General features: G+C 56.6%; 10 protein-coding genes across 20 annotated transcripts; 7 read left to right on the top strand and 3 right to left on the bottom strand.

Annotated features, from left to right (window-relative positions):
- Positions 1-368: 368 nt before the first annotated feature.
- Positions 369-518, bottom strand: H310_09459 (hypothetical protein; the record flags this gene model as incomplete). The annotated part of the gene is made up of 1 exon (XM_008875532.1): positions 369-518. One exon carries the CDS (start codon positions 516-518, stop codon positions 369-371), a length of 150 nt encoding a protein of 49 aa, XP_008873754.1.
- Positions 519-2,092: 1,574 nt separating this feature from the next.
- Positions 2,093-4,519, top strand: H310_09460 (hypothetical protein). Its single transcript, XM_008875533.1, has 7 exons — positions 2,093-2,519; positions 2,575-2,717; positions 2,768-2,880; positions 2,983-3,165; positions 3,241-3,352; positions 3,407-3,884; positions 3,953-4,519. Exons 1-7 carry the CDS (start codon positions 2,118-2,120, stop codon positions 4,097-4,099), a joined length of 1,578 nt encoding a protein of 525 aa, XP_008873755.1. The 5' UTR covers positions 2,093-2,117; the 3' UTR covers positions 4,100-4,519.
- A 164-nt stretch (positions 4,520-4,683) lies between these two features.
- On the top strand, positions 4,684-5,237 carry H310_09461 (hypothetical protein). The gene has a single exon (XM_008875534.1). The coding sequence runs from the start codon at positions 4,709-4,711 to the stop codon at positions 5,228-5,230; it is 522 nt and encodes a 173-aa protein (XP_008873756.1). The 5' UTR covers positions 4,684-4,708; the 3' UTR covers positions 5,231-5,237.
- Positions 5,238-5,863: 626 nt separating this feature from the next.
- On the bottom strand, positions 5,864-8,161 carry H310_09462 (hypothetical protein). 7 transcript variants are annotated; one of them, XM_008875539.1, is made up of 6 exons: positions 7,224-8,161; positions 7,073-7,161; positions 6,875-7,028; positions 6,609-6,757; positions 6,348-6,527; positions 5,869-6,296 (listed from the first exon to the last, which is right to left on the bottom strand). In XM_008875539.1, the coding sequence occupies exons 1-6, from the start codon at positions 8,130-8,132 to the stop codon at positions 5,975-5,977; spliced, it is 1,803 nt and encodes a 600-aa protein (XP_008873761.1). In that variant the 5' UTR covers positions 8,133-8,161; the 3' UTR covers positions 5,869-5,974. The 7 variants fall into 7 exon arrangements, with proteins under 7 accessions (XP_008873763.1, XP_008873760.1, XP_008873759.1 ...); XM_008875541.1 differs by having other exon boundaries at positions 5,864-6,527; XM_008875538.1 differs by having other exon boundaries at positions 5,864-6,296; positions 6,609-7,028.
- Positions 8,162-9,380: 1,219 nt separating this feature from the next.
- H310_09463 (hypothetical protein) lies at positions 9,381-11,008 on the top strand. Its single transcript, XM_008875542.1, has one exon. It carries the CDS (start codon positions 9,384-9,386, stop codon positions 10,953-10,955), a length of 1,572 nt encoding a protein of 523 aa, XP_008873764.1. The 5' UTR covers positions 9,381-9,383; the 3' UTR covers positions 10,956-11,008.
- A 1-nt stretch (position 11,009) lies between these two features.
- Positions 11,010-12,683, bottom strand: H310_09464 (hypothetical protein). Of its 4 annotated transcripts, XM_008875544.1 has the most exons (8): positions 12,248-12,683; positions 12,039-12,199; positions 11,909-11,974; positions 11,768-11,862; positions 11,684-11,722; positions 11,427-11,622; positions 11,262-11,374; positions 11,010-11,210 (listed from the first exon to the last, which is right to left on the bottom strand). In XM_008875544.1, the coding sequence occupies exons 1-8, from the start codon at positions 12,658-12,660 to the stop codon at positions 11,031-11,033; spliced, it is 1,263 nt and encodes a 420-aa protein (XP_008873766.1). In that variant the 5' UTR covers positions 12,661-12,683; the 3' UTR covers positions 11,010-11,030. The 4 variants fall into 4 exon arrangements, with proteins under 4 accessions (XP_008873766.1, XP_008873765.1, XP_008873767.1 ...); XM_008875543.1 differs by lacking the exon at positions 11,684-11,722; XM_008875545.1 differs by having other exon boundaries at positions 12,039-12,683.
- A 167-nt stretch (positions 12,684-12,850) lies between these two features.
- H310_09465 (hypothetical protein) lies at positions 12,851-15,071 on the top strand. The gene is made up of 5 exons (XM_008875547.1): positions 12,851-13,345; positions 13,396-13,758; positions 13,817-13,960; positions 14,023-14,126; positions 14,181-15,071. Exons 1-5 carry the CDS (start codon positions 13,171-13,173, stop codon positions 15,024-15,026), a joined length of 1,632 nt encoding a protein of 543 aa, XP_008873769.1. The 5' UTR covers positions 12,851-13,170; the 3' UTR covers positions 15,027-15,071.
- A 1,129-nt stretch (positions 15,072-16,200) lies between these two features.
- H310_09466 (hypothetical protein) lies at positions 16,201-19,273 on the top strand (the record flags this gene model as incomplete). The annotated part of the gene is made up of 11 exons (XM_008875548.1): positions 16,201-16,708; positions 16,770-16,909; positions 16,980-17,415; positions 17,474-17,776; positions 17,826-17,911; positions 17,991-18,077; positions 18,137-18,475; positions 18,527-18,645; positions 18,696-18,919; positions 18,975-19,081; positions 19,133-19,273. The coding sequence occupies 11 exons, from the start codon at positions 16,201-16,203 to the stop codon at positions 19,271-19,273; spliced, it is 2,490 nt and encodes an 829-aa protein (XP_008873770.1).
- A 229-nt stretch (positions 19,274-19,502) lies between these two features.
- H310_09467 (hypothetical protein) lies at positions 19,503-21,237 on the top strand (the record flags this gene model as incomplete). Its single annotated transcript, XM_008875549.1, has 3 exons — positions 19,503-20,417; positions 20,472-20,519; positions 20,575-21,237. The coding sequence occupies 3 exons, from the start codon at positions 19,503-19,505 to the stop codon at positions 21,235-21,237; spliced, it is 1,626 nt and encodes a 541-aa protein (XP_008873771.1).
- A 667-nt stretch (positions 21,238-21,904) lies between these two features.
- H310_09468 lies at positions 21,905-23,312 on the top strand. 2 transcript variants are annotated; one of them, XM_008875550.1, is made up of 7 exons: positions 21,905-22,069; positions 22,118-22,236; positions 22,281-22,423; positions 22,471-22,559; positions 22,613-22,700; positions 22,824-22,895; positions 22,974-23,312. In XM_008875550.1, exons 1-7 carry the CDS (start codon positions 21,933-21,935, stop codon positions 23,115-23,117), a joined length of 792 nt encoding a protein of 263 aa, XP_008873772.1. In that variant the 5' UTR covers positions 21,905-21,932; the 3' UTR covers positions 23,118-23,312. The 2 variants fall into 2 exon arrangements, with proteins under 2 accessions (XP_008873772.1, XP_008873773.1); XM_008875551.1 differs by having other exon boundaries at positions 22,824-23,312.
- The last annotated feature ends 738 nt before the right edge of the window (positions 23,313-24,050 follow it).

Below are 24,050 nucleotides of genomic sequence, written 5' to 3' on the forward strand. Positions count from 1 at the left end.
GGCGTATGCATGACGAGCTTGAAACTCGTCCTTCAGCGACGCTACGCCGTCGCTGGTAGACATCAACAATGCAATGATGCAAGTCACAATCTTGGCCATGACCATTCGTCACCGTGTTCTTCGTTTCCGGATCCGGATGCCTTGTCTTCCGTGAGCGCGGGAAACTTCAACAGCAATGGCTTCGTCAGAAGCTGTGCTTCGACGATGGGTCACAAAGTAGTGCTGCAGCCTTGCTGTTGTCCGCCGTCGGCCCGGACCGAGCGCAGTCACAAGTGCAGTGGCAACATCCAGTCCTCTCTCGCGCGTCTCGCTGGAATAAAACTGCAGAAACATGTTGGCCGTTTGGTCCGGTGTGGTGAATGAAAACGCTACTTATCGTCGATGCGACCGTTCCGATTGAGCGCGTCGTCCACGTGGTTGCGGAAGTTGGTCGTCATGACCAGGATGCGGCCGTCTTGGAACTCGAGTCCGTCAAGGGCATGGACGAGGCCAGAAAAGGTCAAGCCCGAGTTGTCCATTCGTCTCTCGTGAATGCAGTATCGATGTTTTCTAGTACGAGGACCGATCGAGGAAGGAGCTCGTTCAGAATACTCCGGAGGTATGTGTCGTAGAGGTTGGGATAGGTGATCGGAAGCGTGGAGATTTCAAAAGGTCGCGATGGCTTGGATGTGCGACGTCTTCCCCGAGCCTGGGACGCCGTGGAAGCGTTACCCTCCCCTTGCACGGGATGCCGTGCGTGGCGTAAATGGCTCTGCAGAGGTTCGTCAAAAAGTCTTCGACGTCGTCGATCATGCTTTCCTTCATCTGTCGCGACAGCACCTCCGAGTCCAGAGGACGCCGTTGAAAGGTCTGCACTTTTGTCCACGACCCGTCCGAGAAGCTCCATCGGTAGATGGAGAAAACCCCGTTTTTCGTCTCCTCTGCAGCTGCCACGACAGCATTGACAAGCGAGAGCAGCCACAAGCACAATGTTCGCGAAGCGAAATGGTTTTACTATGTGCCTACTGGCTTTCCAACCGACTGGCGTAGAAACTAGAGGGTGTGGTGCTGCCACGTAAGCGTGTGCAGTCCAAAGCCAGCCAAGATGGTGCTTGCGCCTTCCTCGTCGTCGTTGCGGTCGTCCGAGTTGGAACCATGGGTCTTCTTCTTGCCCGTTCGGACTTCAAACCTGCGATGGTCGCTCGCGCGGGCGAGTTGTTACATATGCCAGGATCAAGCGATAGCTCTTGTCCTTTGAGGACACCCGCAGGAAGGTCGAATTGGTGACGTCGACTCCTTTCAAAGCAGATGCGTTGAAGGGAAAGGCCCAGGGTCGTGGTTGCGCACATCATGGTGAATTCAATACTGCCGCGACGTCCTGGTGTTCCGATCGTGTTTGGGGCATGCAAGGGAGTTTGGTTGTCGTACTTCGAAGGTTGACACACCCTCTCGGGTACCAACGCAACCCGACGGCATCGACCAACACAACTCAACGAGCTCACCCTTCACCCACAACTTCCACTTGCGCGCCACGAGCTTCTCAGTACGGCCACCTCATGCGTCGTGAACAAGAACGATTTTTACCGCTAGGGCAACTCGTGGGACCTGGCAATGGCACGTTCTAGCCGTGCAGCCAGTGGCGGCGTCCATATCAGAACAACTATTCACAGATTCTGGATTCAATCTCCCCTTTTGAAGCCCACGCTTCCAGCACAGCCGCATCCGCCGAATCCAAACGACCGCCACCCTCCTCCGCAAGATCAGTCGCGGCTTGCGCAGCAAGTGAAGGTGGTTGTACATTCGACATGTCGAAATATAATACTCCCTCTGTCCCACGATAATTGCCGGGCAGTTGGCAAATTATCGTTCCTCTGAATTGGCACGCTCCTCTGAAATTGGCACTTTACGTTAGGGCGTGTTCAGGGCAAAGCACTTGTCAGCGCTTCTTCGAAACACCAAAATTGTCATGTGCGCATATGATTGTTTCGCGCGCTGCGCGAAACCCGCGCACGTCGCTATCGTTGCCATGGTGTGCCCCTTCAAGATCCACTGGATCGTACTTTACTACGATTTCGTACTTAACGGTACTGACATTGCCACTGGCCACGACACGGTTGAGTTGGCACCTTGGCAGGAGGATGCAACGAAGTAAGATTCGGCAGCAGCACAAGGCGCTGGCGGATGGTACCGAAAAGCCCAAGATCAAAAAGTTGACCAAAGAGAAAGTGGCCGAGGAGCATAGTAGCGCCATGGACCATTTGGACTTGGCGCATCGTGGCATCGAGTCCATCGAAACGACGGCGTTCGAGGCGGCGACCGCGCTCAAGCGGTTGGACTTGAGTGCGAACAAGTTGACGCGCCTCGCGTTCTCCCAAAACATGGCTCTGACGCAGCTCAAGGCCTCGTCCAACCTGCTCGTGGACGGCGGTATCGTCGACCTGTCCTATTGCAAATTGCTGGTTACGTTGGACTTGAGCGACAACAAGCTCGCGCGTCTTCCCGGTGCGAGTTTGCGCCATTGCACGGGCTTGAAAGCGCTTGTACGTCTCGTTTTGTGGTAGAAACACCATCCGTGTTGACGTGCATGGCGCGCAGGTCTTGACGAAGAACGCATTGACGTCGCTCGAGTGGGTGCCGAGCCTGCCTGGCCTCACGTCCTTGATTGTGAGCCACAATCGGATCACGGACATTTCAGCGAAAAGCATGGGAAAACTAAAAGGCTTGACCAAGTTGCAAATGTACGACTACCTCACGTATTGATGCCGCACTTTTGATCACAACGGCCTAGCTCGCACAACAAGCTGACGGAATTGCCCGACCTGACTGCCCTGGAGTACTTGACAGAGCTACGGGCGTCCCATAACCAGCTCACGGCTCTGCCCGCCACGATCCATCGCAACGGTACGTCTTGGTCGTTTGCTCGGCAGGGTAGACAGAAAGCACACTCGTCGTCCCTTGGCCGAATCGGGAGTAAAGTTGACGGGAATGATGCGCCATTCGTAGAAAACCTGAAGATCGTGGACGTGTGCCACAATAACATTGACACATTCGACGGGCTAGACCAGTGGTCGTCGCTGCAACAACTCAAGCAACTCAACCTGCGTGGCAATCCCTTATGTGGCCGCGACGCAAACGCCTCCCACCAAGGCGCCGACAGTGACCCGTTGCCCGCAGTCAGCTTGGATGGTACGAAGCACAGCAAACGCCTGCGTCGTCGACACCGAACGACGTTGATTCAGTTCGACTGGAATGCCAACGTAGAGCGCAAGGCGCTGGACAAGAAGAACAAGTTGTACAACTTCAAAATGAAGCGACTGTTTCCAGCGCTCATTGTCCGTGATGGCCACCGCGTCCAAGAGAAGCGCACGCACGGGTACGCTCAGGGTGGTCCGGTACATTTACACTATGTGAGATGTTTCCGCGATAGGTATGTGGCCCCCCCACCCGTGCCCAAAGCCCCCAAGCCAGTTAGGAAGAGCGCAATCACGGGCGCCCGGACGACTGAGCAACCTGACAAGATCGCTTCGAAGAAGCGGCGAAAGGAAGCTCGGCGCGAAGCGTCGAGTGACGCAGAGGCGGCGGTGGACGACCATCCCACCACGCTCAAGGGCGCACACAATGATGGCGATGACAAGACAAATCCTTCCAGCGCTGGCAAGCAATCCAAAAAAGCTGACAAACGACGTGCGGCAGCTCCGGACCAAGACATTGTGGTGGCCCCTGAAGCAAAGCGGTCCAAGAAAAACAAGGAGCCTGCTTCGAATGCCAGCGTTCAGAAATGCACGGGGGAAGAGGAGCAGCCAAAGACATTGAAGCCATCGAAGGTCAGCAAGGCGCTCGACGCTGTGGCTGCGGATGACACGGCTGCCAAGAAGGAAAAAGGCCGTAAGAAGAAGGAGAAATACGTACGCCATTGCTATAAAGTTCTGAGGTCGAGCGGATGACTCACGAGGGATGCATTGATGTCATGTAGGCCAAGGACAGCGGTGTGTTGGGCGTCGTGCACGTCAAGAAGCCTTCAAAAAGCGCTGTGGTGGCCACGTTGGGGACTTTGGTGGACTTTTCACAGCTCGATTCCACCGGCGGTATTGGGCTCGGTGGCGAGTCCAGCTGGGACTAGACTCTAATGGAAGAAGCCTCTCGCACAGTGAGTTGCGTTTGCATTGGGCAGAGCCGTGCGACGAGCTTCCAGCATAACGCGACGAATTTGTGTGAGTAGCTGGAGGAGATGGCGAACTCATGAGCAGTGGCATTGGCAGCAGTATCTTCTGGGGGCATGGAGCAGAGTGCCACGAGTAGTGGCAAGCTCTCATCGCTCCAAGGCAACCTGTGTGGCCTGGAGAAAACCTTCCTCCTCACAATGCGGGGCCGCTCACTGTGCCGTGCAAGTGCTCAGCAGTAGCAGCACACTCCACGTGGCCACAACGACAGATATCAACACGTTCACAGACCCAACTCAAGAGCTGTGCCCTGCATCGTCTTCGAGGTCACAAGCTCAGTTGCAGCCATGTGCGCCGGGAGAGCCGCGCCCGCACATGGCCGACCTCTGGCAATGGATGCGCATCCTCTATTTTTAGCAACTCGATTCCAGGAATAAAAGTAGTGTCCTTGGAATACAAACCGTCCGTGAGTTGATCTGTCATTTATTAAAGTGAACTAAAAATACCTGTGTAAACGAATGCGGTCGTGAGATTTGAGTTGTATGAAGGTGGCACGGGTGCGTCCGAGGATGTTTCGACCCAAGTGGGGCGGCGTCCAGGCGAAGGTTCATGCGGACGTTTGCGTCGAACGTCATAAAGATGATCCGTCGGCCTCCACGAGCTACACCCTTGTGGAAGATGACAACAACGTCGCGACTCCGGCGTTGCAGAGGGGCGACAGCGTCATTCCCGAATCCAAGTCGTTCCGAATCGTGCCGCTCATGCAAGACACCAACCGCGTGGTTCCTCTCATGCCCATGCTGTTGCCAGTGAATGAGAGTCAACAGCACCGTCGACACTCGGACTTTTCGACGAAACCCTCGGAACCAGGCGCTGCCCCGCCGTCTGCCGTCGCCCCACCCAGTCCCGACAACACCCTGCTTGTGCCTTTGAAAGTCAAAACTTCAAGACGCGAGCAGTTGCGAGTCTTCGCACCACCGGAAACCACACAGTCTAGTGCTTCCAGGTCGACCCCACTGTGGCCATCCCAACTAGAAGCACCATCCTCGTCCCTCGTGATCGCGTATAAGCCGCTGAATCGATGCATTTAGGTCGGGATGCTCCATGTTCATGGCCAGTGCTGTGCGCATTTTCGTTCATTTGCCCTCTGGACCAAGGATGCCCATCACGTCAGCACGATTGGGGTATCCTGTTATGGCATCCGCGCATGCCACGTCCGCGCATGCACCTAGTTCCGACGACCCGATGGGTGAGAATGGTTTGGCGGCAACATGCAAGAAAAGAGTCTGGGCTAGCGCCGCCTGCAACCACCACGTGAGCTCGAGGTTGGTCCATGTATCTGAGGGCAGCACAGGAGCTAGCGTGCGATTCCGACTCGCTACATTCGTCATGGCTGCGCCGTCATTCGAGTAACTTTCGCCCAGGTGGCACTCGCCTGCGCACGACCACCCCAACCCACGCGGTAAAGTCAGTCGCAGATCCACAGACACCGCATTTTGTGGGAAACATGGCTCCCAGAGTCATGTACGCCCGTCCAGAAACGGGCGCCGCTCCCTCCGATGTCGTTCACCGTGTCAACAATCCGCCGCAGGCAGTTGGGCTTGACCCTCCTCGCGTGTGCAGCACGATGCAGCATCCGCCTCCACCAACGCAGCCTTCGAGATCACGAGCTTGCTCCGCCAGGCCTCTCAAGCAGGCTGTACCGTAGCTCATGGCACAACGCGCATGGACATGCCTACATGGGCACATCGATACTCTTTGCTGCATGACAACGCGTCCGTCGAGGAAAGAACGAGTGCATCCCGAGCTTTGTATTGACGAACATCGACGCTTGGTCAGTCGAATCGAAACCAAGACAGCGTTTGCCGATGGGCGACAACAAGTCCCGCTTCTTCCGTCAACAACGTGTCGGCTTCGTAGCCGAGGTCGCCTCGACTCTTGACAGCATGACTTTTCATATCGTACACCAAGAGAGCACCATCCACGCCGACAACGACATGGTCATCGCCGAGAAACTCGACGGGAAACAGTCGCTTCATCTCTCGAGTCGAGTACGTTGCCACCGGCGAGGCCGGGCGACGAGTGTCCCAGACCATCACGTTTCCGTCAAACCCCGTCGAGACGAGTGTGTGCACGCAGTGAGGAGCCCACCGAACACTACAGCAAGATCCACGTCGCCCACTAACACGACGAGAACGCACGCGGTACCTATTTGCCGCGCGTGTGTGGCCCATCAGCGCTACCTCGGCAGCATTCGTGGACGCGTGGCGGCGGCTGTCATGGATGAGGACTGCCATGTCGTTCCCGCAGCTGGCTAAGAGGGCAGGGTGGCCGGGCGAGAACCGAACACACTTGACGACGCCGCCATGACGATGATACGTGCGAACTCTACACGTGGCGCCATGCCGTGTGTTGATCAAGACAATGCCACCCGACGCGACCGAAATGGCATTCCACAGCATGACGTACAATTGAACGCAAGACGATGTGGCGGTGGACAGCGCGACCGTCCAATCTTTCGACCCCGTCGCGATCATGGCATCGGCGGATTGTTGCGCGTCCACACTGAAAATGCCCGCACCATGCAAACTGGACGACGCAGTCACGAGTGTCAGCGCCTACAACACACAGTGTTTGTGAGCTAGCGATGCCTCGACCACCAGAAATGTGGCAGCCGGCATGCCCCTGCTGATTTGAAGTTCCAAGCACTTTGACAAGGCGTGGTGGGGACTTGCCGATGGTGTTGGAGGCGACGCATGGACTGCCCACAGCTTGACCACTCCGTCGTTGGCAGCTGTGAGCAAACGGCAGCGTTCGGGAGTGCTCAGATGAAAATTCACTCCGCTGCACCACCCCTGGTGGGCTCGAAATGACAGCAACGACGACGACCTATGGCCCACTGCATGACCAAGCACACCACAACGGGACCGTACTGGTACAGCACATCTCGAGCGTACAGCGATATGTAGCCATTGTGGCCACCAGCAGCTATCAATGGCCCACACGATGCCATCGAGTAAATCTACCAATAATGTCCACGTGTTCGACCATCATCCACACGTCAATGAAACGCAGCATTCTTACCCGCTTCAGCTGCGGGTCGGCACGATCATGTCCTGAAGTGGTCGTAAGTCGAAGTGTGGCGCAGGACAGAGCTGTGGCCTTGCTCGACGACGAAGGCGATGATGGCGATGCACTGCTTCGTTCACAGAGATACTGAAACAAAGCACATGTGTCGGTTGGAACTGAAAGATCTTGTCGAGGTGGCGTCGCCACATCCGGCACGGTGTCGTTGATGGTGGCCGTGGAAGACATGGACGGTGTCTGCCGAGTGGAACGACGTAGGACTGGCGGGACCTGCGGCTTCCTCCGAGGTCGCGCATTTCTGGTCGCGCCGGCTCTTTGGCGTGGAAGGGACAGAGTTGGGCGGTCGATGCCGAGAGATGCCAAGAAGGCTGCGTTTTGTTGCATTTTCTCGAGGCGCTGGCGTTCGTATTCGGAGAGAGAGGTGTCTACTTTGACTTTTTTGGATGCGGACGCGTTCGGTTCCCATGATGCTGTGGACACGTTCTCAGTTGCCTCTATCGGTCGAGATGGAGAACCGTTGGGTGAATCAAGGTGCCGAGGTACTGGCGACGACTTGGGTTCGGGAATGTCGTTGCGACTGAATTGGCAACCCGCGGCTTGGACGGGAGATTCTTCCGCAGAAGGTGGCACTGCTTGGACGTTGGACGCACTTTCGAATTCCTCATCCATTGCGTTTGGACTAGCTTGGTCTTTCATACCCGGTTCCAGCTGTGGCAATGAGCCTTCCCTTGCAAACGGTGTGGGCGGCCCATCGTTGCCACACGACAGGCTGGATTCGACTTTCGACGGCAACGACTCCTCACCTTGACCGAGTAGCGGGTGCTGCCCTTGGACAGTCAAGTATTGTAGCAAACTGCCTGCCTTCATCCCCGTCGCCACCGGTGGTCTCCGCCGCTGCCTCGACATATTCTCCGCCTTCCCGCCAAATATCGGCGTCAATCTATGGATATCCGGACGACCGCCGCCAACTATCCGGTCTTCACAATGTCTTGAGAAGCCGGACGCTCACATGCAGCTCTTCCGCACGTCCTCTGCTTCAGCAAGACGCTTGCGCGAGAACGTGGCGGCAGGTTGTGGACTTAAGTGCGTGCATTGGTAGGGGGGGCGGAATGTAAGCCAGTGTTTGTTACGTCGGAAGGACGCATCCTCAGCGAGAATTTGGGAGGAGATTGGGGCTCATCAGAGACCCGACTTGGTCTACCGTTCAAACGGGATCGACGTGTTGTCGTGGAGGGACTGCCACCATATGCACGTTCCAAACCCCGCCACGGCCCAGTGCTGGCAACTCTGGAAAACGTTCCAAAGTTGCTCTACATGCCACACAAGCAACGTACAGATAGATGGGCATCTCCAGTCGAGCGTGTTATCAATCGTTGTCGCGACTCCCATTGACGGTGCACAGGTGTGCTATGTTTATCGTGGCCTTTGAAAGGGACAAAGCTGGCGAACCCAACCACTCAATATGAACGAAAACAAACCCGTGTAGTAGCCCAGGAAAGGACGTGGTCCCCGCGCGGCCGCATGTGGCCGGCCCCTGTACGAGACGATGTGCGCGCCAGAGAGCGCCGTCGCCCTCCACCTACAAAGTCCATGCGTGTTGCGAAATTGCTGTTTTTGCATGCTCCCTATGTTGTAACGACGTGGACAACGCATAGTGAACACAAGGTACTTTCGTCGGTGACCAGACTCCACGACCAATCTTCAAGGGTCATGATATCATGTGGACTGTCGTCGTCGTCGAGGGCACACCCAGCTGCCTTCTTACGGGAGTTGTTCAAATCCTTGAAACGATGCATCAACCCGCCATGTAAATCAAAATAGCAGCAGCATGATATCATGGTGCATCTAGTCGTCACTCGCCATGTGGATGCCGGATGTCTGAGATGGTCCGGCAGAGCCTGCCCGGGCTTCTACCTTCATACGTATACCATGCAGTCGTCCTTCATGGAGGTCTCTTTACGTCGATGCTTGAAGCAGCGTATCTGTCGCATACATCTAATGTCGCGATCGCCCCGCGCTGCGTCGTGTGGTCGGTGAATTTGAGCCGGTTTTGACGAGGTTGATGGATATGGTAGAGACTTGGCTTATCCGGATAATCCAGTGGAATTATCCGACACCCTCGTGCCACAGGGCACGCGATCTAATCTGACATTCGCCATGGAATCCCCAAGTGCCGCCGCGTTGCGATGGATTGAATCGAAAACGAAGCAGTCGCCGCCGACACCGGACACGACGCTTTGCGAGTACCTGCGCGACGGTCGAGTGCTGTGCATGCTCGCGAATGCACTGAGTGAGACGAATGAAGTCCGAGTGCGATCACCAGACAGGTTTCGCACGTACCATGCGCTCGAAAGCGTGTCACTGTTTCTTCGGTGGGCGAGGGACCGTGCGTCCATCGGGGACAATGTCATGTTCACTTCTGCACAACTGATTGACGAACAGGACGAAGATGCCGTGCTGGCATGTCTCCGTGCGTTGGAAGCCAAATTCCGATTCCAGACGGTTGCCGTGCTGCCCACGGCTGACGCCGTTGCTTCCTCCCAGAAATCATCGACCCCTGCTCTCACCCCATCCGTCGTCGAAGTGACAGTGGAGTCGTCCAAGTCTACGTCGTCGACTACTTGCACAGCGGTCCTCACTCTGCCACCCGCAGAAGAGACTCGAGTGAACGTAGTGGAACGCATCCAGCAGATGCATCGGTCAGGCGTGGAGTCCGTACGAACATCTCCTCGTCGACGCCAAGTGCCGTCCCCCAAACAAACCAGCCCGCCTCCATGTGCACCACCTTCACGGGTCGACCCGCCTCCTTCCGTGCCATCGCCTCTCGCTCCGCCGAGTCCACGATCGCTAGTCAATCCTGCGACAACCGCATGTTCAAGTTCTCCAAACCCTCGGCCGTTGACCAAGTCCACGTCGAAACTAGCACTTTTCCTGTCGTCTACTCCGGCGACTCCAGCTACTATTATCAAAGCTCCTCCACAGCCGCCGTCCCGTCTCGCCTCTTTGAGCTCTGCGTCGGATGTTGCTGTGGAAGTCAACTCGATCGAGCCACCGCCACATTCTTCGACAACGGTGGCACCGGCTGCGGACCGCAGCTCTCCCACAAACACCACAGCGTCCGCGCCAATCGTGGCAACCGAGGCGCCGTTGGAGTCTACAAAACTCTCGCCGTCCCCGCCGCGTCAACGAAACAAAATCGCGTCGGCCTACTTAGCTGCCATCGAAAGCAACTCGTCATCAGCGATGCCGCCAACGCCAGAGCGTGCTTTGTCACCCAAGAGACTCTTGTCGCCAGTCCCGACGGCGACATGGCCAGTACCGCCAAAAGGCCAAGCTTTCACTTCACCAAACCCAGTCCACGTTCCTCCCTCGCCGGTCAAAGTTGAGCCAGTCGCGACAGTAGATACCGCACAGGTGCTCGGCGAGGCCACACGAGGCGGCCGAGAATTTGAACCCCTCACGACCACCGACGCAACGACGACCCCCTCAGCCGCCATCGTGGTGACGATCCCGAGTTTGAGTGCTGGCGGTTTTGAATTCGCTTGGTCACGCGAGCGCGAGTCGGTGGTCTTGTTGCTGCACCAGCAACCGATGTGGCCGCATTGGACCCTATCGTCGATCAACGGAGTGCTGCTATCGACGCATGGACGGTCGTCGTTGGCCGAGTCGCGCCGCGTGTTTCGAGAATTGTCGGCGCCGTTTGAATGCCGATTCGAGTCGTGGCGATAACGACTAGGTCGAATAATGCAATGTCATGTGTGTGTGTGTGTGCACCGACCGAAGTGGAAACGTGTGGCGTATTTGTTAAATCGACTCGGTTTGGTAGCGTGCGAGGCTGCGCCGCAGCACCAACGCACCTGCCAGCGCTACCGCCACACAGCACGACATCATGATGGCCAAAATCCCGACAAGATGCAAGCTTGCCCCGACAAACGCCTGGACGTCCGCAACGTTCCACTCGGGGCACTTGCCACAAGGCACGACCTGTCGCACACAGGTATTCGTCAACAAGTCGACGTGTCGCCATCAGCTTACGTCAAACGCCGTGGATGATGCAGGGTTCGCAACCAACGTTTTGGCCACGTCGCACGGGGTTTGGAACGAATCGTCTTGACGGACGACAGCATTGCAATCGGTGGCCCACCGACCTTGAAAACGCACGTTAGCTGGCGTCGACGCCAGAGTTGGCGGTTTGCTAACCTGGCGATGCCTCGTACACCCCTGGACAAGGGAGCATGGTGGTGCAGTTGGAGCACCCGTAAAGATGCCCAGAGCACGCCACGTCCCCCGCCCCCACGGCCTCCGTCCACGAATTCACGTGCGATGTAGCGTAGTAGAACGCGCTCGTAGCTCCCACACACAGGACGATCAGCGTCCATGCCAGCCCTGCCGCGTACTAGAACGAAGATGAGTGAAATCGGAGCCGCCCAAATTCGTGAAATGATGAACAACCGTACTGCGCTCAAAAACCATGTCAACCACGGCATGAGGGCATCCTTGCGTGGTCGATATGTATCCAGACGAACGAGGAGGTAGCGTACCACTAGTAGCAGCGATCGGCTCTTGATTCGGGAGCCAGCAAACCCAAACAGCGCGAGCACAAACATCGCGATGCCGACGCCAACGAGCAGCCAAGCTACGTTTGAATGCTGTGAAACGAATCGAAATGGCTGCACACGCACCGAGCCAGTCCCAACCACCGTCGAGCGCGTCATACCCCTTGGCGTGCAGCCCGTACACAATGGCCACTGAAGCAAATCGTGAGCGGCCGAGTGCCGTGAATCGACTGTGGAATTTCCATGCCATGCCCACCTGTGGCTGCAACGATGAACATTGCGTTTACAACGCTGAGCATGTGGCGCATCACGACTGGCACTGACGCGATCTTGACAATGCAGACGAGAGTCATGACGAGGCTGGCGATGCCTGCAGCGCCCAACACACCAAGCATCGAGTACCGCGTCGATACGAACCTACGCGATGGACGTGTGAGAGTGCATGGTGTACCTGTCGGCTCATACGCGCGTGCATTGTCAAAGGTGCGGCAGCATGGACGATGACGGAGAGGCAGTGTCGACCAGTGGAGCTTCAGCCACGTTACAATCGAGGACGGCGCGACAAGGGCCATGTACGTGAACACGAGGAACACGACGGACACAAGTAACGTTGCGTAGAAGTAGATCATGAGAAACTGCAACCGCTCCTTGGTCGCCAACACGCCGCAGAAGCCAACCATGCTCACTGCAACGTACACGATCCCACACGTTGCCAGCATCACTGCCGTCACAGACGACGACGACTCGGCTGTCGACGACATGGAAGACGCTACGACAATGCCAAAGTACGCAATAGCGCAGCCCACGAGCATGCTCATGACGGTCACAACTTGCACGACGCGGCGGCACGTGCGGACTGTCATGATGGGGCTGCCCATTTTGGATGGGACACGTTCTGAAATAAAGTTCGTCCATGATTTCGTGGAAAATCTCGAATTGTTCGTTCTATTTTTGGGAAATTTGACCACAGCGTCCACAGTTCTCGATGCTGATTGGTGTAATTTCCACGCAATTTGGCGTCAATTTGCAAAAAATTGGGGAATATACCATCACCCACTTGAAGTTCTTGGTCGCTACCAGAGGGACAAGCGGTCTGGTAAACGCCACCAAGGCGGCAGCGCTTCGATGGCTGGAGCTAGCTCCAGCCATCGATACGACAGCGCCGTGACAGGCTCTCGTGGCTTGCGCAGCCACGCCGCGCATCGTTCCACTTCTCGAAGATATTTGAAGGAACGTGTAACGCCCGCAGCCGAGGACGCGTCGGTTTTGTAACTTTGCACGACACCGTGTGTGTGTGTTGAGGTGGTTCCGTCGGCCGTCGGCGCGTCGGGCGATACACGTAGCGGTTCTTGCGTGTTGGTAGCAGCTCACGGGGACAACCCTGGACCATGGGAGGGGGCATCTCGACGAACGGCGACTTGTCGCAAATGATCGCGTGCACGATGTTGATTGGCGAGGCCATGTTCCAAGGCCTGGATCCGCGCTACGTCCGGTTTCCAGACATGTACCGCCTCTATGACTTTCACGTGGGCAAGACCAAGTTTCGAACGTACAAACCTGGAGGTAGCATGATGCGGCCACCGACTTGCATGTTGACGGCGTGCCGTACGTAGGCGCGACGTACGTCGTATTCAACGCAGACGGGTCGTCTGGGGTGATCGATCGCGTAACGGGTGCGCCGCCGCCCGAAGTCGACGACTCGCCTCGCGACGACATTGACGAAGACGACAAGTCCAAGTACTTGGTGGTACACTTTGGCGACGACCGCATCGTCGTCGATCTTGCCATGATCAACACCCCCAACAAAGATGGGTGGACACCGCTGCATGCGAGTTGCCACACGCTCAATGCAGTCGACGCCGGCAAGGCCATTTTGAAAGCCGTCCTGGCGCAGGACCCGTCCGCCGACCTCAACATCAAGACGAGTCGAGGGCCCGGATCGTTCTCGAGCGGCTACACCCCGCTCCACATTGCATGTACGGCATCGTCGATCGTCGATTGTTTGGAACTTGACATGTTCCTTTGCCACATTAGGTGCATATGGGATGGAAGCGTTGGTGGTCAAGCTGATCCAGGCGAAAGCGGATGTGCATGTCACCAACTCGGTGCAGTGGACTCCGCTCCACGAAGCTTGCCATCGGGGCTACACGTCCATCGTAAAAGAGCTCTTGCATGCAGGTACGACGTTGTCACCATCGTCATTATTGTCGTCGTCATGTCATGGGGGGAGTGCTGTCCAGGGGCCAAGCACGACGGAGTTTGTCCGGAATTCGCGCTCTGTCCGTTCCCCGGGCAAACGCCGCTGGGGGAAGCTGCCCGCCAAGGCCACCTCGATACGCTCAAAGTAACACTTTGGATGCTGGAATCGTACTGTCCCTGGAGCTCACGACGACGGTAGCTGCTGTTGGATCACGGGGCCGATAAAAACGGGGTCAACGCGCTCAACTGGACGGCACTGCACGAAGCGGCATACCATAACCGCAGCGACGTCGTACAGATGCTCGTCGTGTACGGCGCAGACGTTCGGATGAAGACGAATCGAGGGGCCATGGCAAGCGAGTTGACCATTTCGTCCGAGATCAAAACGATGCTGGAAGACATGGCGAGTCATGAGGTCGACGCTGCCGTGCGCAACGAGAACGGCAACAACAACGCAGCCAGTCATGGTGGCAACAGCCCAGGCAAGGCCAGCGCTTCCAAGACGAGTCCGTCCAAAGAACGGGTCGACGTCAAAGCTCCGGACGGCCCACTCAGTCGCAAAGAAGAGTTTGCCCTCCTCGGCGACTTGCCGTCGCTGCAGCGGCTCCACGTTCCTGCTAAAGCCGATCAAGTGCATGGTTGCAAAACGGAGGGCAAAGCGCACAAGAAAAAGTCCAAGCGCAAGCAGTCCAAGGACGAAGCGGTCCCGGCAGAATTCCAGTGCGCCATTACGCACAAGTTGCTCGTCGATCCAGTCAAGTCACCGTACGGCCACGTGTTTGAGCGCCACGTGATTGAAAAGTGGATCCAAGATTATGGCCATCGTTGTCCGATCACGGGAGAACCGTTGGGGCACGGTCAACTCACCCCCGACGCCCATCTCAAGCAAGAAATTGCGGCATGGAACGCGCCAGTGTCGATTTCGGCCACGACAGCCGGCAGTCCACCCAAGAAGCAGGAAGAAGTCAAGGTCGTGGCAAGTTCCGCCGTCGAATCGAAACTAGACGCCAAGGATCCCGACGAAGATGACATGTACTCGTTCTAAAAGCAGCGACCATCGCATCGATAAAAAAGCCCATCTCCATGACCAGGCGTTGCCCATTGTGTTGTGGCCATGTCCAGCGCACTCGTTCACTCCACAACAGGTGCTATATCCTCCCGCGATGGGCTCGCTTGGATGGATCGCAAGCACTGCCACACAGGGTACGCACATCGCCCTGGAGTGTGTTCGTGTTGCTAGTTGTACCCATTTTGACTCGACGAACTGTGTCAACGACGAAAGGACGTGGAGAGCATGGCCGACCCGTGAACTCGCCTCAATACAAGCATGCGCTCCCATACGATAAAGAGCGACGCCATGCGTCGGCTACGCACACATGCCTTCGGGTGGTTGACGGGTCATGCACCCGACCAACGGGCCAACTGGAACACAAGCAAGTTCGCGACCAAAGGACATGTACGATACATAGCTTTGAACGTCGGCCTTGTTGATGGCAACTGCGTCTGGCGTCAAAAAGGCCACAACGCTGCATCGTGTGTCGCATAGCTTGAGGACGTCGATCTAGGACAGCACTCGAACTCGCTCGTGTGGTCGAACGGTGAAAACAAGTTGATTGCCAGCGACGACGAGTCGAGGAATGGCAGGGATCCCCTCCCCACGCGAGAGCGACATGGCACCAGCCCACGCGACGTCACGGTTTTTTCTCATCGTACCAGGAGGGAACGACAGCGCCACGTCATTGTGTGGCACTGGTGAAAACGATCACGTGATGAGTAGGCCTTGTTGTGTCGGTCGAGGCCGCATGAAACAGTGATACGGCCGGCATTCACGATTGTTTTACGTGCGTACGGCTCAACAAAAGCTCACCTGAATGCCCTCCTCGACGGTAGCTTCAGAGCCGACCTGGTCTTTGTACTCAGGCGCAACCCTGACGTGTCTGTATCCAGGACGAAGCATCAGCGTTCGTAGTGGCCTGGTAGTTGGTCTGGTTTGTGGTAAACGTAAGTGCCATCGAGTGGAAGACGGAGGCGGGTTCCACGTCGCTGTCGCAGCACTGGCGTGCTGCATGGCTCCTCCGATGGAGAAGCGTGACCAAATTGCGATGCGTGCAGTATCTGTTTAATACTGGCATCCCTTCAAGATCGCGGCGTTTCGTATCCGGATGACGTCCTCGTCCGGATTGGACGTTCGGTGCAACATTTTCGATCTTTCGGACAACATGCAGCGGTGCAAGGAGCTGGACCAGCTCCGCGACTCGATCCATGCACTTCTGAAAGGCGAAGGTGACAACAATCAAGGAGAGCTGAGCTCGTTGCACGCTGGCACTTCTGTGTGTGCAGCGGTCGAGGCGTGTTTGTCGCATGGCCTGAAGCGCGTCTCCGCAACGGAGACTGTCAGTTTATGGGGACTGCTGCAATGGACAAACGTATCGCAGCTGGAGCGCCATCGCGCGTGGAAGCTTCGCCAGGAGAAACTAGAAGCGAAGGAGCAGTCCAAAGACTGGTACCTCAACATGTTCAAGGAAGAGCTCCAGCAAATCTCGACACTCACAGTTCACACCGACAACCCAGTGGCAAACGACGCGGATGTGAACCCACTCACCCCCGGGTTCCACGCATCCATTCGCATTGTGAATTCGCTCTTGCATGTGTCAACCCCCCACGGCCGTGTTCGAGCTTGGATTCGCCACTGCTGCAATACGCATCTCCTCAGCTCGTGCCTGGCGGGTACGTACATATTCGTCTACGTGCCGTCGCTTGGATCTTTGAATGATCGCTGGTCGTGCAGCTGTAATGCACCCACAGAACCAAGCAGCATTGCGAACGTACTTTACGCCTGGCGCGCTGTGTTGCGATGCCGACATGCGGGAGGTACTAGTTGGGCTCACATCGACGTTGGACCGCCTCCAGTTTGGATTTTGCATCGATGTACGTGCCATACGCATTGTCTTGCGAAAAATGGAATGCTGTTCTTGACGCTTTTCACCTCGTTTCACAGAGCCCCGACTGGGATCGTGGCAATGCGAGTGAAATTCCCGTCGGCCCGCTTCCACAACAATCGCAGACACCGCCAAAGCCTTGCTTCATCACGAATGCCCATCCATCACCATCTCTCGACGCCACGGCGGATAGTGGTCTGTTCTCCGAGGCGACTTGCCCTTCCGACGCGACCAATCTTCTCCATGATGTGCTCGACACAACCACGCAAGCCCTCCACCAACTCCTTCGTGACACCCCTCCAGCTATCCTGACCGCTCGCACGGACGAAGTAGGTGGACCAGCCGCGATGACCATTTTCGGGGTGCCGTTGGCCGCGTTGGTGTCGTCCCCGGCAACGTGTGACGTGGCGCTCTTGGATTGCATGATGGGTGTGCCCAACCTGGTGGAAGGGTGCTGCCGCCTCATTGACGCCGCCGCCACGACTTGTACTCCAGGTACGATTCGACCACCGCGCCTGCTTTTCTTCTCACTACCTGGTGTGCTCCTGCCTAGCGCTGTTTGCGTCGAAAGTGCATAAAGCACGATTTGCGCAACTGATTGCCCAAGTCGAGCGGACGGGAACACTGAGCGTGTGGACGAATGTCCACCACAGCATTGTTATCTTGATCAAGTGGTTGCGCGACCTCCCCGAGCCTCTCATTCCGCCGCACCTGCACGCCCATTGCATGGCGGTCGTGGATATGCCAGGCGACGCGCTTCCAATCATGGAACTCCGCAACGTTGTGCACCAGCTGCACTGGAGCGCCAAGCCAACGCTGCTGCGGCTCTGTGCAACACTGACTCGAGTCGTACAATGTAAACTGGTGTCGGCTATTCATCCAATTTGAATTTGGTTGGCTTGTAGCGAAAGCGGGTACGACGGTGGAAGGACTGAGTGGCATTTTCGGCCGCATCCTCTTTGAACCGACAACGTGTTTCACGGCGCTATCGGTACGGCCATCTTGAGCGCCGACATCGGCAAGCGTCCATGACGTTTGTTTCGACGCACAGCTTGATCGTCTGCCTGTAGGCGCAAGCCAAGGTCGTGCAGCTCTTGCTCACGCATTCGACTCAAGTACTGGAACCGATATCACGCGAGGTTGTGGCTCGGCGGCAGGTAAAAAACTCCATTGTCCGTGTACATGGGTTGATGATGCGGGGGTGCATGCGCTCCAGGCATTAACGAGAAAGCTGCGAGCGATTCAAGCGATTTCACATGACTTGCACGAGCCGCTCGCTCCGATTACCACGCACGCGGCGTTGTGGGCGTCGCTCCAGCGATCGTACCCTGCCGTGACCTCACCCGACCACTTGCGCGGCGGAGGCGTTCTCGCTGCCGCATGCCTCGTCTACTTTGCCGATGAACACGCAGAGCTCGCGACGCAGCTGATTGCACAACGTGTGCTGGGCCATCGAAAGCAGTACCCGCTTCCTGTCGCCAGTGTCCACATTGTTCGGATGCTCGTGTCGCTGCTGCACTTGACCGACGCCACGACGTCCGCGGACGTGTCGCCGGTGCGTTGGCTTTGCGAAGTCTTTACGAAGCGCTGACGAGACTTGCTACAGGTGGTCGATTTTGACGTGGACGCGTGGTTCGCCCGATGTGATGGCAATGACGTCGACGGTGGTGGCAGCCCGATCGCCATTCCATCCGCCCTCGCACTCGTGCAGCAAGGTTTATGGCGGTACGTGCTTTGCACCATGGCGGTCACGCGAATGACTCGGACGGCTCTAGCTTGTTTGACGATCATGACGCATTCTACCGGCTCTTCGGGTGGAGCCTTCTTGTCTTTGATCGAAATTACACGCGGTCGGGGGCCACGTGCATGGATTTCAGCACCATCTTGGCCGAGACCCAACTGCAAGTGACTGCCCACTTGCAGCAGCACCCGGCATCGATTCCACATCTGTACCAACTCTGGGCCGACTCGCTCGAGTCCCAGGCGGTGGCGGCCCCCAGTACGTGCAAACACCAACGTATCATGCGCTCACAGTCGCGCGCGTATTTGTTCAGAAGCGAGTGCGCACATGCGAACGTATGTGGTGGTGTGGGAAGGCGGCGTCACTGTTCGAGGGTATCCGTCCAAGCAAGCCGACGTGATCGCGACGCGGGACGAGGGGGTACTCGTCGATAGCGGCAACTCCATTGCTTACAATCGACATGGCGCGTAGGATGTGGTGGACACGGTGCTCCAGGCAGGCAACTGGCTCAAGCTGAGGGACCTCCCCGGCGGTCAAGGGGGCGGCTGGGTCTTGAGCAAGACCGACCGCACCACGCTGCTGCAGTTGGTCGACCCCACTCAAGCGGTGTGAATGCATTCATATCGACGTTGCAAATACACTGTCGAGTGGATTCATGCCGGAGGGTGTGGCCTTGACGCACGGTCGGTAGAGGCGCGCATCGGCAGCCCGCGCACGAGTCAGCGGGCCAGTGTTGTTGGCGTCACATGGCAGCCCAACGACACTATGCCTCGTAGCCCATGATCGAGCAAACTGTCCTGCTACGATCATGATGTGGAGGATGCCGAGCACTCCATAGCATATGTACCTACTGACCGAGACACGTTGGAGCGATCCACCGCTGCAATCTGGATTCGTTTTCATGACGTGCAGCTATGGCGCAGGGCTAAGCGCCGCACGCAGGGCAGTGCAACATGGTTGTTGGCTATATTTAGGGTGGTTGCCAGTGGTGGACATGCCAACCGAGGCGCCGTCGATAGCGGTCGCGACCAACGTTATGGTGCCCGTGCAGCTGGCGCAGTTGGCTCTCCAGCGGCGCAACAGCGATGCGCTCGCTAAAATAGACCACTTCCTCGATTCGCTCGTGTCAACGTCGCCATCGAACGCCGCGCTGGTGGACGTGGCGTCGCAATCCCCACTGGCCAGCCCCGACAACCCAGCCGGAAGCCCCAAGAAGAAGCTCACGCTGGATGGAGCGACTCACGTCGACATGCACCACGAGCTTGGCATTGACATCCTCGTCAACGTGTTTTCGGAGTTTGAAGCGTCGGGCATGACGGGGTATTCATCCAAGACGCAGCGAGACGAAGAGAAAAAACAGTTGTGGCTGCTGCGGCAATCGCTGGCCAAGCAGCGCGCTGCCCCTGGCGCTGTGCAGTCTCCATCCAAACACGACCTTCTCAAGGACCGATACGGCGTCGGCAAACCGCTCCATGGGACCGTGGGGTCGCCGCCGACGCGCCGCGCGCTCTTTTCCAAGCAAAAGCAGCCGAGTTCGTTCAACTTGGGAGTTCTCATGGAAGTCGAGATGGAGCATCGATTGAAGGAGCTCTTCGCGGTCGCTTCCGGCTACAACACAACGATGAACACAGACCAAGTCCACAAGTTGAGCGGGTGCGTGGTCGATACCAACCAAAGCCTGACGGTCGGTGGCACGCCCGTCGAGCCTGCCGAGCGGGCACAGCGCGTACGCCATGCCGCACACGCCCTCCTCCACGTACGTTTGTTTCGTATCGTTGCAACTCGCTTCCACGGCCAGCGTGCTCTGTAGAAGGACGGCGACCTCACGTTTGGCAGCTTCAAAACCCGCTTCGTCCAGGTGCATATACGCTCGTGTCGATCTTTCGTTTCCGGACTCACTCGTTCGTGTGCAGCTCAACCCTCGACGTAGCATCGTGCACACGCAGCAAGTCGCGTGGGTCGACAGCATCTACCAAGCCATCGTGAATCCATCGTCGTGTCGGGCGCTGGCGACCAACGGCTCCAAGAGTCCACAGCGACCGCACGAACGACCCCCTGTCCAATCCATCGTCCCAAGGGCCGTCCCCAGCACGACGACGGTTCCAGCCGCCCATTCGTCCCCTACGAAACCCGCTCCGACATCGCCCAGGCCCTCGAAACAACACGTTGATGCGGAAGAGGACAAGCAGTGGATGGCCCACGCCGCGCGCGAGGTCGTCACGCCGATGGTGGATCCGTCAGTCCCTACTGCGCAAGACTCGGCCACCGGTCAGAAACTCTTGCAACACGACTTGTCCGGGGACGCCCTCGACGCACTCGGCCAGTCGATCCAGCAGTCGTCGCCCGTCCGGCGACGAGCGAAGCGCGATAGCGTTGACCTGTCCAAGGAAATGGGCGCCATGCCTCGGCGGAAGAAGCGCGACAGTGTCGACCTCACCCATGCAAAGCGGGAAAAGGAGCGCCCGCCAGCCATCGTGTACGACAACAAGGGACAGGCCCCCAACATCCGCCAGAAGCTCCACGAGTGCAAAGTCATGATGTTGTCGCTGTCCAACCTAAATTTTGGCAAAAAGTGAACAAAGGGGGTTGGCGGTCACTGAAGTTGTAGTCGAGGTGCCCCGTGATTTGTGTAGACGCCATGGCGGCCCATGCACGACCCCTTTCGGGACATCATGTCGTGCCGCGACGGCGGCTGTGCCAACCCACCGACACGCCGCTTTGGACACGGGGCTCACGTAAGGAACAGCATGGCACAAGAGATGGGTGCGCACCTTCCCAACACCATTTCAGCAAGGGGTCGAGTGCAGTAAACGAAATCGCGCCTGCTGTGTCGATTCTTGTCGTGCAGCTTCACCCGCGGGAATGCCACTGCGGACGGATGCCGCCCTCGGAACGCGTCGTTTTGTCCATGAATCGATGGAGCGAACGATAGGTGTATGGAAGCGCACGTCATCCTAGCCGCATACGTAACAATCCCATAGCTGTGAGCAAGCTGCATGAGGCTTTTTCATTTTGGCTGGGCTCGACAACAGGCTTGTCAGGTGTGTGGGTGCCGTGCACCTACTACTGTGCCGTGCACCTACTACGTGTGGCGGCACCGTCCATCATTCCAAGGGAATATTCTGGTGGAGTTGGCCCATTTTGATTGGTTGCTCGAACCGATGCAACGATTCGGATTGGATGATTCTCGATCCAACGACCCAATCAAAACCATCGACCCCTCCAACACCGTTCAGATGGCATCGGCGGCATTCCGCAGTCTGCCGCCGCCATGAAGTTCCGCCCGTGCATTGATATTCACGCGGGAGTGGTCAAGCAAATCGTGGGTTCGACGCTATCTGACGACAAGGATGCTGCTGGTCCCGTGACGAACTTTGTCTCGAAGTTGCGCTCGGCCGACTATGCAGCGTATGCACATGAGTCGAGCCGTGCAGGTACTGATGATGGTCGAACCAGGATGTACAAGCGCGATGGATTGACGGGGGGGCATATCATCATGCTTGGAGCGAGCGAAGCGAATGAAAAGGCGGCTGTTGAGGCGTTGGAAGCGTTTCCCAACGGCATGCAGATTGGAGGTGCCCACCGACTGCTGCGTTATGTGTCACGTGGGCATTGACAGGAGGAATCACGACCGCGAATTGCCGCTACTATCTCGACCGCGGGGCTAGCCACGTGATCGTGACGTCCTATGTGTTCCGCGACGGAGCCATTGACATGGGTCGACTCCACGAACTTCGTGACGCCGCGGGGAAGGACCGATTGGTACGTTAGCTCTTTGTTCGGCCATCGTCCACCTCCGCCGCGTGTAGGTACTCGACCTAAGCTGCCGAAAGAAGGACGACGGGTTGTACTACATCATGACAGATCGATGGCAAGTGTTCTCGCACGTCACACTCTCGTACGTGGGCGACTTCGACACGATTGTGCAGCACCAAACTTGTCCACGTCTAGAGCGTCGCTGCTGTCCGAGCTCGCGGACTATTGCGACGAATTTCTCGTGCATGCGGTCGACGTCGAAGGAAAGCGATGTGGAATCCAGGTATGGGTCGTCCACTTTGTCGACATGCTGGGTTCAGTGGCATTGGTTTTGACCCTTACAAACTTTGTTGCAATCAGGAATTATTACATACATTATGGGAATATATCCTAAAACTTTTTTTAGGAAGACTTGGTCACGAACCTCGCGCTATGGTCGCCGATTCCTGTCACGTACGCCGGTGGTGCGTCAACTCTTGTACGTGGACGATTCAGTCGAGCTGAATGTGATACCTGACGTCGATGGACGGTTGATCGTGTGGAATGGAACGGGTAGGATGACATGAGTCTGGTCGAGCGCATTGGGCAGGGCAAAGTGGATCTGTCCATTGGGAGCGCTCTCGATATTTTTGGCGGATCGCTGTCGTACGATGCCCTCGTTGCGTACACCCAGACGCCGTCGAGCACGACCCACGCGTGAAGGACCACAAGTCAAGGATGTGATCGGACAAGCCTATTGCGATCCAGCTGAGCATTGCTAGTACCAACAGTGCTTTGAACCATGGCTCATCTTGCTCCTCTGCAACGAAATAATGATCGTCATACATTGGTGAAGCAGATATCGCGGCACTCAAGCAATGAGCGCGTTCAGGTGCGCGATGCTCTGCCATGCATCGGCACACACAGTCATGTTGTCTTCCTCCCTTTGCTTGGCATGAACTACCATCTGGTCGGAGAGTTATTTTATCCAATCAGAATAGATTAAAAGGATTTCGCCAATCAGCGGTGTATTTCGACACTGTTTAGAAATTTGGAGCATGTTGACAAAACATTTATGTGTTTGTAGCTCGAATCATCATCACAGGGTGTTTCAACACGTCCAGCAGCACTCAAGAAAGGATTGTTGGGGTAGCGCGGTTGCGAAGATGACAAAACATGTTCGCGATATGTATATGCGAGAACTCTGGTCAAACTAGGTGATATTGCTGTTGGGTGTTTCTCAGGATCGTCCAACGAGTGGAAATTTTCTCGGGGTTTCGGGGTTGCTGGGGGGCGCTGAAATTCTGGAGAGGATGAACCTCCCGGGACTTACAACCGAGAATTTTATGCACATTGGATTTTATGCCACTCATGCCGCGATCGTAGATTTGGAATAAAACCCCCTCTCAAACGTTCAACTCGGACGACTGTGAGAAATATTTCCACTCGTTGGATACAGTATACGAAAAAAATATACGCGCACTAATTTTGACAACTTTAACTACTGTGTCTGCATGTGACCTACATAAAATCTAATTTACTTGCCTACGAAGGTAGCTTACTGTGTGCAAATGAGACAAAAACTAAACTAAACAAACCAAAAAATGTCGAAAATAGAAAATTCGCAATTTTTTACCGAAAAAATTATTCGCGC

This window comes from Aphanomyces invadans (assembly GCF_000520115.1).
Source record: "Aphanomyces invadans strain NJM9701 unplaced genomic scaffold supercont1.21, whole genome shotgun sequence".
NCBI classification, from domain to species: Eukaryota; Oomycota; class Saprolegniomycetes; order Saprolegniales; family Verrucalvaceae; genus Aphanomyces; species Aphanomyces invadans.